This window comes from Xenopus tropicalis, chromosome 1 (genome assembly GCF_000004195.4).
Source record: "Xenopus tropicalis strain Nigerian chromosome 1, UCB_Xtro_10.0, whole genome shotgun sequence".
NCBI lineage: Eukaryota > Metazoa > Chordata > Amphibia > Anura > Pipidae > Xenopus > Xenopus tropicalis.
Window position 1 is genome coordinate 173380276 of NC_030677.2, and position 18519 is coordinate 173398794.

At 38.3% G+C, this 18519-nt stretch overlaps 1 protein-coding gene across 2 annotated transcripts in view; it reads right to left on the reverse strand.

Annotated features, from left to right (window-relative positions):
- The window catches only part of camk4 (calcium/calmodulin-dependent protein kinase IV), a 79832-nt gene that overhangs the window by 5916 nt on the left and 55397 nt on the right, over positions 1–18519 (reverse strand). For both annotated transcript variants that reach the window (XM_031893228.1, XM_002943312.5), the window contains 4 exons: positions 16771–16861; positions 14637–14711; positions 4467–4542; positions 1632–1758 (listed from right to left, as the gene is read on the reverse strand). In XM_031893228.1, the coding sequence (XP_031749088.1) occupies positions 1632–1758; positions 4467–4542; positions 14637–14711; positions 16771–16861 (369 nt within the window). The remainder of the gene's footprint in view (positions 1–1631; positions 1759–4466; positions 4543–14636; positions 14712–16770; positions 16862–18519) is intronic.

Consider the following 18519-nt stretch of genomic DNA (forward strand, 5'->3'; position numbering starts at 1 on the left):
AAAAATTCACCAATGTTGAAAATTTTGCTCATCACTAATAATGATAAAAATACTGAAATATTTTGAATATATGTAATATATTTGAATATTTTGAAATATTTTGGAAATATTGCGAGAAAAGTGTAAATATAACATTACATGATTTCATTAGCAGCCATCTGTATAGCACTGGCACTACACCAAGTACAATATATAAAAAAAAGGAATACAAATGCCATATGGCTAGCACATAACAAGTTCAGACTAATGCCATATTGGCTTTAGGTCTATTGAATACCATGAACATCTGTTGTTGCAATGCAATTCTGACTGACAGCTATAGTACTATCCAAACATGTGCACCAATAACCACAACATGCACAACAATCTCATTCCTGTCTATAGGCTCTCAGGGTAATCACATGCAAATCACTAACATAACCAGATAAATATATGTATTTTTCTTTTAAATGTAGTTGAGCTGGTTTCATCAACCCATTGCCACCTCATGGCAGCATGGGGGACAGAATCACCCCTGCATAAAGGGCTATGGGCCCCTAATTCCTGAGCATTCTTCCTGTACAGACTTAGTGCCTAGTGCAATTCAAGGTACCTGTTAGCATTATGTACACTTAGGACAGAGAAACTGCACTGTAAAATTTCAGGTTTTCTTTAAAACAGAGCCAGCCCCATGATATTGAGTTTAATAGACCTTACGGTTTAATCAAACTGGCCCTACTTAGAGCTCATGTAGTTGGGCAGTTTGGTTGATTTCACTATACTAAAGAAACGTTATAAAACAAAAATATCTTTTGTTGACTCTATATAGAAAAAAACAGTATAGTTGATATGTACTCAAAGCAGGTAAAATCGTGATAAAGTGTTGGTAATTTTGTAACCCAAAGCAACTTGCCATAAAACGAGACTCGAACACAAGTATTTTTCAGAATTGCTGAGTTATTTATTATGCAAACAAAATACAAGTCTAGTGAAAGCAGGTTGTGATACGAGAGGCTTCAAAATAACGGTGGTCTTGTGTTTTTCTAGACATTAGCAGTAGCTAATCTGACACGCAATCATGGAGGGGGTGATCTGCTAGGCATCGCACAGCCTTATCTCTTCCAGCTATGTGTGTAACATGACATTTTGACACTTTTATCAATCTTTTACTGCAATACCAGATATTGCTCTTACCTCACCCTGCCTCAGGCCAATGTTTAAATTGGGGCAATTGATCTAACATTGAGACAGTTTCCCACCACAGACAAATGGTCCATCTTTGAATGAGGGTCTCCTAAATATTTACCAACAACAGTAGGATATATTAACATAGAAAGTGTGGTTATTAGAATTAGGAATGGCTGGAACCACTTCATTGGCTTTTCTTTTACAATACCAAAGGAACTCTAGATAAAGTGAATTTATTTCACATTTGTATCACTGTTCAGTCGGTCCTTAAAATAATCTTATAATTAAGAGTAGTTCTCAGAAAGGTGACCTTTCCTTTAATGCATTAGCACGAGGATAAGCAAGGAAAAGCTTGTTTTAAATAAAGACATAGTATTGAACCAATAAGTGTTCACTTTAACTGAGAGAGCGTTTTCAAGGTAATCCGATAAACTCAGAACACAAATAGACATTATTGTACTCACCAAGTCCTTGGCATTTAAAGACACATCATCCCACCAGGGGGAGACAAAGTCATAATCACAGTTAAGAATTCTCTTGAACATGTACTGGTCTCCTCGCTCATCATAGAAAGGCTCGAAACCACAAAGTCTGTGTTAAGAAAATGCAAGAAAATATATTTGACTTTGGCCTATTACCTAAATTAAAAGAGAAACTAAAAAGAGAAGAGGCCTTATTTAGCTAACTGTTGACTCAGTGCAAAGTGCAACAATTTATTTTGGTAAAATGATTTGTGCCATGGTCCTGTATAGTTTAACACCAATAATCTAGTGTCTTAGGTTAAAGGAACAGTAACACCAAAAATTGAAAGTGTTCTAAAGTAATTGAAATATAATGTACTGTGGCCCTGCACTGGTAAAACTGGGGTGTTTGCTTCAGGAACATTACTATAGTTTATATAAATAAGCTGCTGTGTAGCCATGGGGGCAGCCATTCAAGTTGGAAAAAAGGAGAAAAGGCACAGGTTACATAGCAGATAACAGATAAGACACCATTGTATTCTACAGGGTGTATCTGTTAGCTGCTATATAACCTGTGCCTTTTCTTCTTTTAAATGGCTGCCCCCATGGCTACACACCAGGGTTTATATAAACTCTAGTAATGTTTCTGAAGCAAACACAAAACTTTTACCAGTGCAGGGCAGCAGTACATTATAGTTTAATTTCTTTAAAATATATATATTTTTTTGGTGTTACTGTTCCTTTAATAGTGAGTGAGGGGTGCAAAGTGCTTTTTACAGTACTATGAATAAAAGGGTCCCTGTTCATTATAACGGCCTTCTACTGAGCATTAAGTTGCCAGATAAGACAACACCAAAAATCAAACCATTTTGAAAAGTAAAAAAAATAATATAACTTTATATTAAATAGTTTCAATGGGTACATTTCCACTAAAAAATGTTTTTATGGTTTACATTTTTTTAAAGACTCTCTAGAGCGTGTAGCCATTTTACTGACCAAGAACAGGCTTGAATCTGCTGGTGACATAATAAAGGGAAAAAAAATTTAAACGCTATTGTGGGAGGAGTTGCTCAATAATAAACTGTTTCCATGTACAGGTATGGAATTTATTATTCAGAATGCTTGGGACCTGGAGTTTTCTGGATAAGGGTTCTTTCTGTAATTTGGATCTCCAATAGGATTTTTTGCAATATGGATCCATGCAGCTTAGTTACCATCAAGTACAAGGTACAGTTTTATTATTACAGAGAAAAAGGAAATAATTTTGGAAAATTAGAATTGTTTGCTTAAAAGGGACTCTATAGGTCAAATACAATTAATTTCTATATTGTTGGCCCTCCTGTAATTCAAAACTTTCTGGATAATGGGTTTCCAGAAGAGGGATCTCATAGCTGTAGCAATAGAGCATTTATGCCTTATAATACAAAAAGCAACTGAGGCTTGTACAGAAGCACTTGATTTATAATTACGCAATTTTGCCATAAAAATGTTCAGGTACTTTTTATATAGTCACATTTTTATAGGGGGTTTCCACATTCCCTAAATTGTTTACAATCTAATATCAAAGTACTGTTAGTTATGTCATATATAGAAACATTGCAAAATAAAATCTAAAATAATGTCCATCTATTAAAATGGTAAATAAGAACAGTTACCGAAACAGATTGTTGTAAATACATTCATCAGATGCAAACCTCCAGTGACAGTAAAGCAGACAGGAGTCTAAACAAAGGATTAATCTGCCATATGCCATTGTTTTTATCAAGGCAGAATACTGTACATCTTTGGAGTACAGACTGGCTATTTTCCGAGGTAAAAGATCACACTGAATGATCCCAGTGAAACTATAAGAGATACGTAAAAGAACATCTATCCTTAGTGAAGGGCTAAAATAAAAGCAGCAGCTAAAGCAACGCAATATATTTTAAACAATTTGGTGCAATATATACATTAGATATGATAACGCCCTAAAGAAACGTGAAAATGATTTAATCAGATTGAGGGTATTGATATTCAATTCTTAATGCAAATGTCTTTGGCTAATTTATACATTATTTTGTAGCAATGTTTCTCAAAAATATTACGCTGAATAGTTTGAAAATGTTAATAGGTTAAAGAATCAAGTCAAACAAAGTCTATCGTTGTATCACAGTCCTATTGAAGGAACGCTATACCACAAATAATATAGGTCATTGGGCTTACCATCTCCAACTGCTCAAACCACAAGGCAAGTGCAGGAAAGGAATGTGTAGTGTAAGAAGGTCAAGGAATATGGTGAAACGGAGTGAAAGTAAAGTAACAGGTGAACACAATGGAGATAATTTGTAAAGCAGCTGCAACAACTGAGCCCAGTGCAATGGCAGCACCCGGGCAAAGTCTGTCATGCAATCTGGGTCACTACTGTACTATCAGTTGAGGTTAGCCTCACTAATTATATTCTTGCAATATGAGCTTTACTCAAGGGCAAGAGGGTATAAAACTGGGATAACACTGCCTTGCGCTGTAGTGAGGTACAGAAAACAGGTTGTAATGGAACACTGTAGGGCTCATTAAATGTAAATTCAGCAACTATATTGTTCATCATTAAACACCTTTTACAAAGATACTTGCACCTCAGCATGCATGGCTGAACACTAAAATATGCACAAAATATTATGAGTTCTTTTAGAAATCACCAAGACTCAACTTCTAAACCCACATACCAAGCATGTTATCGGATGCCTAACTAAATTAAATTTTAGTGTAATGGAGAATTCTAATAAATGATCTAAACAGAGTCTCCATAAATAATCAAGAGAAAGAGGTGTTATATTTGTAGCTACATCTTTGTTTACTCACAGTATATAGGTAATGATTCCTACAGACCACATGTCCACTTCTGGCCCATAGGCACATCCCCTTAGAATTTCAGGTGCTAGAATAAAATAACAAAAATATTAATTTTCTTTACAACTATAGACTTATGAAGGTATTAATATCTGTATGTAGATATATCATTATAGACCATGCAGCATAGCCCTTCCACCTATGTTTAGGTAGTACCCTTTTTCTCAGTATCTCATCCTTTGAGATAAAACACTTACTGGATAAATGATTTTCAGCCCAATTGGAGCAAGAATTCTGAGAAACAAAATGCAGGGCAAAAACATGGTGAATTATTCTTCATGACTTCTCAGAAAAGCACTGTTAGGCTCATTTACAAAGTACAGGGCAAAGTGCAAAAAAGTACACAACAGGCACAGCCTTGTTTTATGCACCCTGCACTTAGAACCAGTGCTACAGGTTTTTGTGCTCCAAAGTGAAGTGCAAAGACCTACCCCCCCCCCCATGAATACAGCACTGTTGACAGTTAAGAGCATTGTATTCATGAAGGGTGGGCTGGTGGGAGTAACATTGATTTTGTCTTTGTTCCCCACCTTCTGGTTCTGGTTCTAGTGAGATAGGATATATGATGCAGCCAAACCAATCCCTATTACTTTTTCTGCTTTTTCTGCAGATCCAAAGCTGGATCCAAGGCTGGACTGAATGGGTGCCTTCACAGATCAGCATCACCAGTTCAGTCTTTGAAATTCACTCACTCTCTCTCTTTTCTTTTTTGGTTTATTCTACTTATTTTTTCTCATCTTATTCTCAGTAGTTATCTGTCTGAAGCCCTTATGTCATTTGTTTAAATTATTCACATCTCCATTTTCATGGAAAGGTTATATTCCAGATATCCTGTCAAAGAGTACATGGCAGTTGCCATTGAATATTAATCTGCCATTGCTATATAGCTTAGCTATGTGTAGGTATGAGGTTAGTTAGAGAAGCAAAGGATTTAAATGAGAGTAGGAATTGGTTCACTGTAATTATTTTAGAGCCACCTTTTGCAGTAATTACAAACTGAAGTCTTTGGGTAACTATGTACCAGCTTTGTGCACTGTTCCAGACTGATTTTGAAACACTGGAGAATTAAATGGTGACTTGCATGTATTCGGCCAGAGCCATGATCTTAATTTAGTTGAGAATCCATTGCACTATTTTAAAATAAGCTTGTATTGTTTTGCAAATTTTCGAAATATGAAAGCATTATTATTCTTACTTATATGTCGCCGCCATATTCTGCAATACTTTATAGAGATTATTCATCACTTACATCAGTCTCTCCTCTCGCTTACAATCTAAAGCTGGCCATATACTATAAGATCTGTGCGTTTGGTGAGGTCTCTATACAGGCAGATCTTTCTCCTGTATAGAGACCCAGGTGACCCAGCCGGCCACCCTGCACCTTGCCCCCACCATTGCTTACCCCCCCCTAGACCGAAGTGCAGCACTAAACTGCAGAGACGGTGCACAGAGGGGGGAGCAACCTGGAAATCAGCGGTGGGGGTAAGAGATCCTGGACTAGGGATGGTAACAGAGGTACCTGCCTAGCACCTCTTTACTGTTGCGCCCTAGGCAGGTACCTCTTCTGCCTACCCCTAGTTCCCTGGTGACCTATATAAAATTACAAGGACAGGTATACAAACTGTTGGAGTGAGGGCCCAAACACAGGACTAAGCCAAATACAGGACAGACTTGCTGCAGGTATTGCCCTGGTTGTAATTGAACCTAGGACTCCACTGCTGCAACGCAACAAACGTTTGCTCCACTGCTGCCAGGCATTGACCTGAAATGCATATTTCATTTTTTTGGGTTGCCTAAAGGTTAAAAAAAATAAATTGCATTATAAATGAAATGACAACATGACAGAAAAATATATCCCAAACAACCCAAAGTCTGGATACTTTTACAAGATGCTGTATTTTATCATTAATCTTCTACTTATCAAGCTACTGATTTGAGCCATTTCAAGTAAATAATCCAAGCCAGTGTTGCTGCACTTTGATTCTTATTACTAATATAGAAGTCCTTCATAGCATTCATTACATGGCAGTGCACTGCAGGATATATTAGTAGAAAGAACATTTAATTTTTTCTTTCTATTTCATTCATTTATAAAGCCTGAAAATTACTCCTCCAGAAAACACAATCTGCCTTCCTCTCTAATATGTTCCCTCATATATGTCATGTGACTTTGCTTTAAAGCTTTATCAGTTCATCAGCCTCTAGGTCACTGGATTTATTCCTGCCAGGCTTCTGCCCTTTATTTTGCCGTTGTCTTTTTAACAGTTTTGCTATAACTTTCTTGTTTATTCCTTTTCCCTTAACTAAATGTTTCTGTTTTGATGATCATCTCTATGTATAAAGTGCTTTAAGATTATATTGTTAGCATACAGTATTTCCAATACCAAGTCATACAGTGGTGTGAAAAACTATTTGCCCCCTTCCTGATTTCTTATTCTTTTGCATGTTTGTCACACTTAAATGTTTCTGCTCATCAAAAACCGTTAACTATTAGTCAAAGATAACATAATTGAACACAAAATGCAGTTTTTAAATGAAGGTTTACGTTATTAAGGGAGAAAAAAAACTCCAAATCTACATGGCCCTGTGTGAAAAAGTGATTGCCCCCCTTGTTAAAAAATAACTTAACTGTGGTTTATCAATTTCAATTTTCAATTTCAATATCAATTTCTGTAGTCACCCCCAGGCCTGATTACTGCCACACCTGTTTCAATCAAGAAATCCCTTAAATAGGAGCTACCTGACACAGAGAAGTAGCCCAAAAGCACCTCAAAAGCTAGACATCATGCCAAGATCTAAAGAAATTCAGGAACAAATGAGAACAAAAGTAATTGAGATCTATCAGTCTGGTAAAGGTTATAAAGCCATTTCTAAAGCTTTGGGACTCCAGCGAACCACAGTGAGAGCCATTATCCACAAATGGCAAAAACATGGAACAGTGGTGAACCTTCCCAGGAGTGGCCGGCCGACCAAAATTACCCCAAGAGCGCAGAGACAACTCATCCGAGAGGCCAGAAAAGACCCCAGGACAACATCTAAAGAACTGCAGGCCTCACTTGCCTCAATTAAGGTCAGTGTTCACGACTCCACCATAAGAAAGAGACTGGGCAAAAACGGCCTGCATGGCAGATTTCCAAGGCGCAAACCACTTTTAAGCAAAAAGAACATTATGGCTCGTCTCAATTTTGCTAAAAAACATCTCAATGATTGCCAAGACTTTTGGGAAAATATCTTGTGGACCGACGAGACAAAAGTTGAACTTTTTGGAAGGTGCGTGTCCCGTTACATCTGGTGTAAAAGTAACACAGCATTTCAGAAAAAGAACATCATACCAACAGTAAAATATGGTGGTGGTAGTGTGATGGTCTGGGGTTGTTTTGCTGCTTCAGGACCTGGAAGGCTTGCTGTGATAGATGGAACCATGAATTCTACTGTCTACCAAAAAATCCTGAAGGAGAATGTCCTGCCATCTGTTCGTCAACTCAAGCTGAAGCGATCTTGGGTGCTGCAGGAGGACAATGACCCAAAACACACCAGCAAATCCACCTCTGAATGGCTGAAGAAAAACAAAATGAAGACTTTGGAGTGGCCTAGTCAAAGTCCTGACCTGAATCCTATTGAGATGTTGTTGCATGACCTTAAAAAGGCGGTTCATGCTAGAAAACCCTCAAATAAAGCTGAATTACAACAATTCTGCAAAGATGAGTGGGCCAAAATTCCTCCAGAGCGCTGTAAAAGACTCGTTGCAAGTTATCGCAAACGCTTGATTGCAGTTATTGCTGCTAAGGGTGGCCCAACCAGTTATTAGGTTCAGGGGGCAATTACTTTTTCACACAGGGCCATGTAGGTTTGGATTTTTTTTCTCCCTAAATAATAAAAACCCTCATTTAAAAACTGCATTTTGTGTTTACTTGTGTTATCTTTGACTAATAGTTACATGTGTTTGATGATCAGAAACATTTTGTGTGACAAACATGCAAAAGAATAAGAAATCAGGAAGGGGGCAAATAGTTTTTCACACCACTGTATATCAAATTTACAGTCAATATAAATAGGTTTGCTAGGGGGCTTGAAGGACAATAAAAGCTAATAAACTCTGACCAATTATTGCAGCACAGAATGTTAGCAATATGCATTATAATAAAATAATTAGGCATGTATTTGGTAACAATTCCATTGGCTTCGGCAGATTTTATAAGGAAAATTGTTGGGTTTGGATTTTTAGCTGTTTTGACGCGTAGTAAATCTCAGAAAAGTTGTGACTTTTTTTTCTGTGAATTTTAGCTCTGAGAATCTGACAGTTAGTAAATGGCCCCGTGAGAGTTACACTGCATATTAAAACCCATATTTCTGTTGTATTTATATGTGTAGATTAAATTGGTGTGTCCGCTTAGTGTATGTGCTTATACATCAAATGTAGTTTGGCCTTACTTTATTGTCTATTTTAGATTTGGCACAATAAAATTTTTGTGAAACTTTGTCCAGGCATATGGGCAGTTCTCTTATACACAGAACTTTGTTACAGCTTATTAAACAGAGATGTGTTCTTACTTCTTCACATATTTAATTGGACTATATCTTTAAATATGATCAAAACATGTTGTGTAATATGCCTGCAGGGGCGCTTCTGCCATTAGGCGAGTTACCAGGGGCGGCAAAAAGCCGTTCCTGGTAATTTTAAGAGCCGAATTTCCGGTTATGTCCAGAATCGCCCCTGTATGCCTGATGTGCTTGAAAAAAGTTGCATTTTCCTATATCCTGCCATGGTTCCTGCACATTCACCTCTCCCACACTGAATGGCAGGGTCGGACTTGGGGGTGAAGGGCCCTACAGGTGCCAGCGCCCATAGCACCCAGAGGGACCCCTTACCCCCTTCGCAGGGCCCCCACCCAACGTCCTCCCCCGAGCGCGTAAATTTAACGCATCAGGGCAGGAGCGGTCAGGCCGGGGGAGCGGTGGAAGGGTCAGGTCTGGGCTGCCGGGGCCCACCGGGATTTTTCCTGGTGTCCCGTCGGCCCTGTCCAACCCTGCTGAATGGGGAAGGATTATTGCACCGAGAAATTTAATAAAATGTGCAATGTGTTAAAGTTTTCTACTTGTCACCTATATCAAACATTCAGCAGGTCGCATTTATAAGTCACCTGTTTAAAAACAAACATCTTATTCGTTACTATGGACAACTGCACATGGGCAAAATGAGTGCATTATATTAGATTCTTGGAAAGTTCTAGTTAAAAAACAGGTAAATGGAAACAGAGGGTTGATTCACTAAAGGTCGATAAAACGTGCGTTATTTATAGCATGCACTAAAAATTTTATCGCTTCTTAACGTACGATTCACTAAAAGCATACTTGCGTTAATTTGCGCGCAATGCTGCTTGCGTTATTTTAGTCGCGAAGACTATTTTCGTGCGGTATTTGACGAAACGAGCGCTAATCAACGTCCCGCGTACAAATATTTGCCTCGTGCGAAAAAACGCATGCCATATTAGCCATACATGCCATTACTTTCGGAAAATTACTGTACTGAAAATGCCCATTTCCCTGCAAACTGGAGGCTGCATCACTCTAGGGCCAACACAGACTTGAATAAATCCCACTGCAAAGTCCTTATTTTATTGCCAAAAGCTCATGAACTGGACTTTTCTATAATTACCGCCTGCCTCAAGTAGGTGTTAATTTTCGCATAGACTAATGTGATATTTAGCGCATCTAAGTGTTTGTGAATCATGCGTTAGTGTTATTTCGGCGCGCATGCGGTAGCGCGTAAATTAACGCATGCGATATGCGACTTAACGCATGCGGTAATACTGTAGCGAATCGCGCGTTAATTTTTATGTCTATTTTTATGCAAAAAAGCATGCGATAAAACTTATCGAACTTTAGTGAATCAGCCCTCAGGATGGATATTATTGAAATTCTTTTTATCAACATGCATTGCAACCTGTTTGTACAACCTGTAAACTCTACGAGAGGATTGGTTGCTATGGTTTGGCATGGTGGTGCAGTGGTTAGCAGCACTTGGGTCCTTGGCTCGATTCCAGAAAGGGCACTGTCTGCAAGGAGTTTGTACCTTCTCCCTGTGCTTGTGTAAGTTTTCTCTGGGTTGTCCGGTCTCTAAAACTCTACAGCCAGGTTAACTAACGCCTGATAAAATTGGCCATAGAATGTGAGAATGGGGTATTATCTATAATCACTGTAAAGCACTGTAAAACATGTCAGCACAACTGTATATTAATAGTAACTTAACTTCTGTTATTATATTACACCTAAAGCATCTTTCCATTGACTCTTTGCCATTATATTTTAGGCCCTACTGTGCTGCCTACATAGAACCTACAGATTGTCAGACTTCAATGGTTCAGCTCTCCAGGCTGTGAGTTATGTAGAACAGTAAAGAAACCACCAGTTTAACATCTCTGATCATAGCCATTTTATTACTATGGCTACAGCAAGACAAAAGGCACACTCTAATTAGCCTCCTGCTTATTAAATATGCTCTGAGTATTTTATCATGGATATTTTTATATTAACAGATCCAGCTCTCTATACAACACTGCACTGTTTTATTCAACAGGGAGGCTGAAATATTAAATTAGCATGAATTTAACAAAATTACACAAGCATTTAGTCTGACAGGAACAAATTATTCAAGCCAGGAAGCAGATGTATAATGTACAGCCACTGCCTCATATGAAGAGGCAAAATAAGTCTATGTTGTCATAAAAATTGAGAAACTAAGAAAATAAAACATTTAAAGGAATACATCATATGACAGTTGCTTAATAGCAGACTTTGCTGCGGTGTGGGTAGCAATGTTTGTCAGCAGTTTCTCACTGCGACAGAGAATAACACTGTCTCCAAGAATAGCGCAGAATATGCATGTACAAAAGATCTGAAGATCTGGGAACATTTTCTGGCAGCTGAGAAAGCAAATACATCTGGCAGAGAGGAAAGATGGCACATGGATATACTCCCCACGGCTCACACACTTTAGCATGTCAGGAAAATGTACCTGAAATAACCTATTCTGGGGGGAAAACTGCTGTAAGGCCATATGGACATTGTAAGGGGAGGCAGGGAGCATCTTACTGTGAGGTTAACTTTAGACTTTAGACTAAAAAAAAGCCAAAGAGGGGCAAATTTAACAAAATAAAATTTGAAATAAATATAAAGAGGGCAGGGAAATGGTATCCCATCATCTGTATACAACATGGCACTTCCAGATCATGAATTTCTTGTTCTGTTTTGTGAAAATCCTTAAATTCTCATCCCCACAGAGAAAATTGGAATTCATTATAAATAAGTTCATTTTAAGTTACCAGATTTGTTACTTATAATTGTGATAACAGCAAGTCCTGGTTCCATATTTGCAAATACTTGCAGATGACATATGGATTGTCACCTCCCCCCCAAATAAAACCTCCATTCGTACTTGTTTCATACCACTTGGTATATCTGTATTTTGGGGTATTGCAGATAGCAGATGCTAGGTACATGTTCCCCTGAAGGTTAGTCTCCCAAGTGCTTTGTGTTTACATTATATGCTGTATGAGTAAAATTCCTGTATCAGTCACAGACTCGTCTGCTAAGAATATTGATTTATAAGGCTTCTCAGTAGTCTTTTTTTCAGCCGAATGCAAGATAAATAAACGTCCCTGCCTCTGGCTAGTTCTCCTTGTGATGTAAGATCTGTGAATCCGCTTCCCTATAGACTGAGAATAAAGGAGAGAGTCCTCTTTGTTTGAAGGACCTCCTTTATTTTCATAGTGTAGAGTCTCCACCTCTGTGGTATACTTTTCCCTATTGCTTTGTCCTTCAGTTGTTTTACTGTTTACAAGTCCTAGGCATCTCATTTTATGTTCCCTACATCATAGTGAGCTATTTTTCCCAAGTGATTCAATTATTTCTCATTCAGAGTATCCATCAACTGCAAGCGCTGTAGTCTTTCTGTCTTTGGAGATTGTGCTTGTACTCCATGGGGTTAAAATAACAGCCAGCCATAGCTCCTCATTGTAACCTTGAGTTAACATTTTTCATCTCTTCAGATTTATCTTGACAGATTTATTAAAGGAGTGCAACTTTATTTCTAAATCTGTCTTTCCCCTGTAATAAAATAATGTATGCTTGATTAGTCTGCACCTCAATTTATATAAACAGAGCCCAAGCAGTGTTTTATTTAATCAACCAACTGAGCAATAATTGTGGTTGCACAGTACAAAACATGTGATATTACTGCATGATTCAATTATGGGAGTTTCTGTAAATGACGACCTTCAATAAGGATCTACCCCGAAGCAAATCTTATTATCAAGCCTCATTACTTATCAAAACAAGTGTCAATTAAAAAAGACTACACATTGTACATTCACATTACACAGAGGAAGGCAATTTGCCAATTTATCTTTGTTTGTTTTTATTATTTTCTACATACATTCTAAGATATTATGTAGTTCTTGATCCTTATTTAGATACCCCAAGGAGCATCGTCAAGTAAAACCTGTCTTGTGTAAAGAGATAACACTGGCAAAGTAATGTGATTTGTACGGCTGAAAATGATGATCAGGAGTTAATATTGGAAATGTGAAGCCTATGTGTGAGCCCCTCTTGGGTGAAATGCATCTGGCTGATAATGTTGTGTGATAGAAGCTTCCATGCAGTCATATACACCAGATCCATTGCTTTAGCTCTGTGTGTGCCAGAACCATTGTTTTCTGTTGTTGATCATTAGGGATGTAGCGAACCTCAAAAAAAAAGCATTCGCGAACTTACGCCAAAAATCGCAAATATTTGCGAACTTTGTGAACCCCATAGACTTCAATGGGAAGGCGAACTTTAAAACCTAGAAAAGCCATTTCTGGCCAGAAAACTGATTTTAAAGTTGTTTAAAGGGTGCCACAACCTGGACAGTGGCATGCAGGAGGTGGATCAAGGGCAAAAATTTCTCTGAAAAATACTTTGTTGACACAGCGTTGCATAAAACCGCAAAGGCAGCTGGCAGACCTAGCGGAAATACGCAGCGTTTTTTGCTATTTCGCACTATTAGCACCATGGAAACGGAATTTGCTTACACCAGTACTAAGCTGAAAAATGCCATGTGTGGTTGTGCGGCGTTTTTAGGCCGAGAAAAAACGCAGAGAAAAAACGCAGCGGAAAAAAAACGCGGCGAACCCAAATTGCGAACATACGCGGAAAGTTTGCGAACTTCCGAACACCCGATGTTCGCGCTAATTAGTTCGCCGGCGAACAGTTCGCTACATCTCTATTGATCATTAGAAAAAGTGGTTTATTTAAGTTTAAAAAAACAGCAATCCTGTCAAGCTGTTTGATCTGCAAAAAATACAGGGTTATGTAATAGAATATAGTTTATAGATATTAACTAGCTGTGAGACCAGTGACATAACTAGCTGTGAGACCAGTGACATAATTATATGCCACGCAAAGAAACTTCGGAATCTCCAAAGAATCTTGCACATTCACCCTACCTGGACCCACCCGCACCCACCTGTGTGCTCGCCTACTGGACCCTCGTGTCCCCTGCTCCCCTCCAGAGGCTGGGAGAAGGGGTTTTTATAGAGGAGGCAGACCCTGCAGTCCAGCCCCCCCCCCCCCCCCCCCAGGATCCTAGACCGTTTGGTCTGCTACCTCTATAGTTACACCACTGTTTGACAGCTGCCATTTTAGAGGCTGGAAGTGCTCTTACTTGTTGGTTCCCTACAGAAATAACTAGAGTACACCAAGAGGTACATTTTCAAATTGTAAAATTAGAGCTCACCACAGTAAAAAATGGAGTCTGAACAGTTCCTTAGATAGACTTTTTTTTTATATGCTAAAATTTAAAGTGGCTCTACTGTTTATTCAGTGTATTTTAGTAAGCAAACACTTACTTAAGAAAATCTTACTTAAAAAACTACATGATTTTTTAATCATAACTAACTAAAGGATGGGTGATAAAATAATATATCTTATAATGTTTTAAGAGATAAAACAATAATACAGATATACAATCATACAGATTATACATATTTTATCAAAATAATTCTAATTAATTTGTTACTGTGACATGGTTGACTTCCCCCCGTATGTGCACCCTTGGTATAATGGGTCACTAAAGGATCTTACCGCAGTACCCTGGAGTGCCGCACACTGTCTTCATTGTTACTTGATCATCCACAATTTTAGACAAACCAAAATCAGCTGAAAATTATAAAAATCCAAAAAATTAGAAGGGAATATTCATTAGAAAGCAAATAGGTGAAACTTTTTTTCCTATTTTAAAATAAATGTTCTAAAACATTGCATCAGTCACTTTGTATACATACAGCTAAATCATCCACTATAATCATGGCCATACCTCGCCAAACAAGCAGATCTTTCTCCCGATATGCCCACTTAAGGTGGCCAGTATTGGGCTAATTCGATCATTTTGACCCTAGGGCCAAACATGCTAGGATGGGATCAATAAACGAATGCAGTCCCAGATCTGAAAATTGTGCCCGCCCGATAGACATTTGGATGATTTTTGGCCAGGAATCAGTCAGGTAGGCCTGTTGAGGGTCCCCATAAACGGGCAGATAAACCTAACTAATCAGTCTGGAGGACTCGAATCAGCAGCTTAAATCTGTCCGTTTATGGTCACCTTAAGTCATATGGTATGCAGGCTATATTAATTGGTCCAATCCTCAAAATGAGACTGGCTGTACAGGTATAGGACCCATTATCTAGAATGCTCAGGACCAAGGGTATTCTGGATAAGGGCTTTTTCCTTCATTTGGATCTCCATACCTTAAGTCTTCTAAAAAATCAATAAAAAGTTAAACCCAATAGGATTGTTCTGCCCCCAATAAGGATTATTTATATCTTAGTTGGGATCAATTACAAGGTACTGTTTTATTACTATAGAGAAAAAGGAAATCAGTTTTAAAATTCTGAATTCCTGCCAACAGCCTCCAGTTGAATTTATCTAACGATTGTTACCCAATATAATATGCCTGTTTTACCTTTTCTTTTTTATTTCCATTGTGCCACATGGGGCCACTTAAAGGGGCGCAAGGGGTAAATATACATTATATATACATTCAATATACCAATATATCTCATGAAATAGAGTAATGATGGTTCTCATAAATCCTAATATTTAACTGTAATTTGTCTTTAAGTAGTTCTCCTTGCTACTGCCCAGGAATCTACTGTAGCAAAGTACAATCACTGTTTAACAGAGTGCAATAAATACTAATTAACAATCCATCCCTGTAGATTTCATTCTTCACATGATGCTCCATATTTGCACTTAAAGGAATCCCAAAGCCAATTAAATTTAAGTCATTGTTCCTGTAAATGGGCTTCCTAGTTCTCTCTGCTTCCACCACTTACTGATTCTTCTCTATGTCCCTCGTCCATCATGTGGCATTAGCCAGGCTTCGGGAAGAGCATTGGACAATTAAGCACATATTTCTGATTGTGCTGAGATGCAATTATTCAGCTCTGTTTCTAAATACAGAACAATGCGCTCCATCATGGAAGTGTTTCCATCTCCATGGAAGTATATGTTAATGCCAGAATAGGTACATAGTAAATTTGCAAACATAAATATCTGCCTCGTGGGTTGCAGCACGTATCAATTAATGCTGATACTGTGTTGAACAAATAAGAAACATGGATTTAAGGGCCTTGTTAATGAGAACAATAGCTGGCATAATTATGTGTCACAGGGTATTTTAAACTGCATTAAGTTAATCCCTAAGGTGCAATTATAAAGCCTTTAATTGATATTGAAAGTGACAGTTAGTTGTAGATAAATGGGGGTTGGGTATTATTTCTCATGTCACTTTAGGGATAATATATTATTTATTACCCTGCTTTTTATTCCCATAATAGAGTTTCTAGTTTTATCTTTACTTATCTTATTGTTAGTTATGTGAATAACCCACTGTCCCATATGTAAACTATTCTTAGTGACCATGTACACAGGACTCCACATGAACCTGGGTTTCCCCATACCACCATTATAGTCAATGATGTAGTTTATTTTCTAAAATTTGTAGAAAAGCAGGGGGACCCAAGTCTTTGACTCTCAAATAGCAATGCTTCCTAGAGCAGCCCTTCCAGTTAAGGACAGAGTACGAAAGTTTACATGGCACCACAAATATTCCTCTTGGCTGTACATGTAGTGCAGCAGCCATGCATTGGCAGTGGAGATAATAATCTCTAGGAAAGAACTATGGCAACATGGTAATATTATTGAAGTCCCACTTACCTATTTTGAGTGGTGCATCTGGTGCTGGAGTGGCATAAAGTAGATTCTCTGGCTTGAGGTCTCTATGTACAATTCCATTTTCATGTAAATACTAAAAAGCAGAAAATATGCGATTATATTTAAAGAAATAGTCTATTTTTGTCTGTTAAAAGGAGCTGACGATAATGGTTTCATTTTGATTCTCACTTCCACATTTCTACCCCTTGAATAAGAAGGAGGAGTGTAAGTGTAGGAGGAATTCACCACTAAAGGAGTTTAACTGGAAGGAGTCCACCACTTTTCTTCCCCTTTCAATTGCTCTGTTGAATGAAGGACACCTTCTATTTCTTAAAAGTAATCATGGAAGGAGTAAAAGTGTAAACTTCAAGTTTTACTATTCTGCATGGTTTGGTACAACATATAATGAAAAATAAAACAATATGCAAAACACATCCAACATGTAGGTCAGCAAGTGCAGTGAGAACAGTTCAGTTTAAAGTACAGTTGACATATTATTTTCCCCACAATGCAAAATTTTTCCCCCCAGAATTCCAGCCTCATTGCAGTCACAAGGGGGTGATGCACTGCAAAACTACTGCATCTGCATTTCCTTGCAAATCAGATGCAGTCTGCCTGGTGTCATTTCTGGTGTTCAGTGTTCAAGTAACATCTGTGCCAATTCTTCAGGCGCCTATTGACACATTGTGAAGGGAACCTTGGAGCTAATGCCTGGTCAGGAGGTGGCGGTAACGTCAATGTTCCCCTGAGTCAATAGGGGCAGTGGTGCTCCATTCAGAACGCAAGGCAGAAAGGACTGAGCAGTACTGAGCGCAACTATACATAAGTGCAACGTGTGCTCAGTCCTACATGCCTTCAGTTCTAATTCAGGCACTGCTGCATTTATTGACGCAGGGGAACCCTGAAGCTGCCACCATGTCCTGACCAGGCGCCAATAGGTGCAGCAAACTTGGGGCAAAAGAATACTGCACACACATTATGTGGATCATTAAAAATGATGCCTTCGTCGAAGAACGCTTGCAGTTATGTCCATTATGCCAAATTGGACACAACTGCAGCAGACACAGCGCATTTGCATCAAGAGAATCACCTGTTTGTCTCTGCAATTTTGCTGGAATTCTGGGGAAAATGCGTCCTATTGACTTCTGAGTAGTTTAAGCTGACATTATAGCATTAGAGCATACAGGAAATAGGCCACTATCTGGGTTGCACTGTGTGCCCTTACTTTTTATATTCCATGCATAATGAAATACATGCCTACATGCGAGATATAACCGCAGGCAACTAGTCTTCCTATGGACCATGGTCTTTCAGTGTTTTGATGGTGTAGAATATTTAAAACGCAAAAACATTCTTCAAAGAAGTACATTTTGAAAGAGGGAAACGGCTACATTCTGTCTGCCAGCTAATTTAATGGTCATCTATAAAACAAACACAATATTTACAAAGCCATCAACGTTGCATAGGTAGCTTAGCTCAGTAATAACCAATTTGTTAGGAAAGCAGACATTATTCAAAGGGAGATCGCAGTCTGGGTATTAAAGACCTGTACGTTTGACCTCAAAAGCTGAGCAATGGCTGAAGGGTGTCAATCTTAATACATTTTGGAAAGCAAGTTAAAAATGCATCTATTATAATGCCCAGGGAAAAGATCAAACATGCGACATTACCAGAATAGGTTTCTATAAGCTGGTCATACATTGTAAGATCTGCTCATTTGGCCGGAATAACTACATGTAAGACTGCGCATTT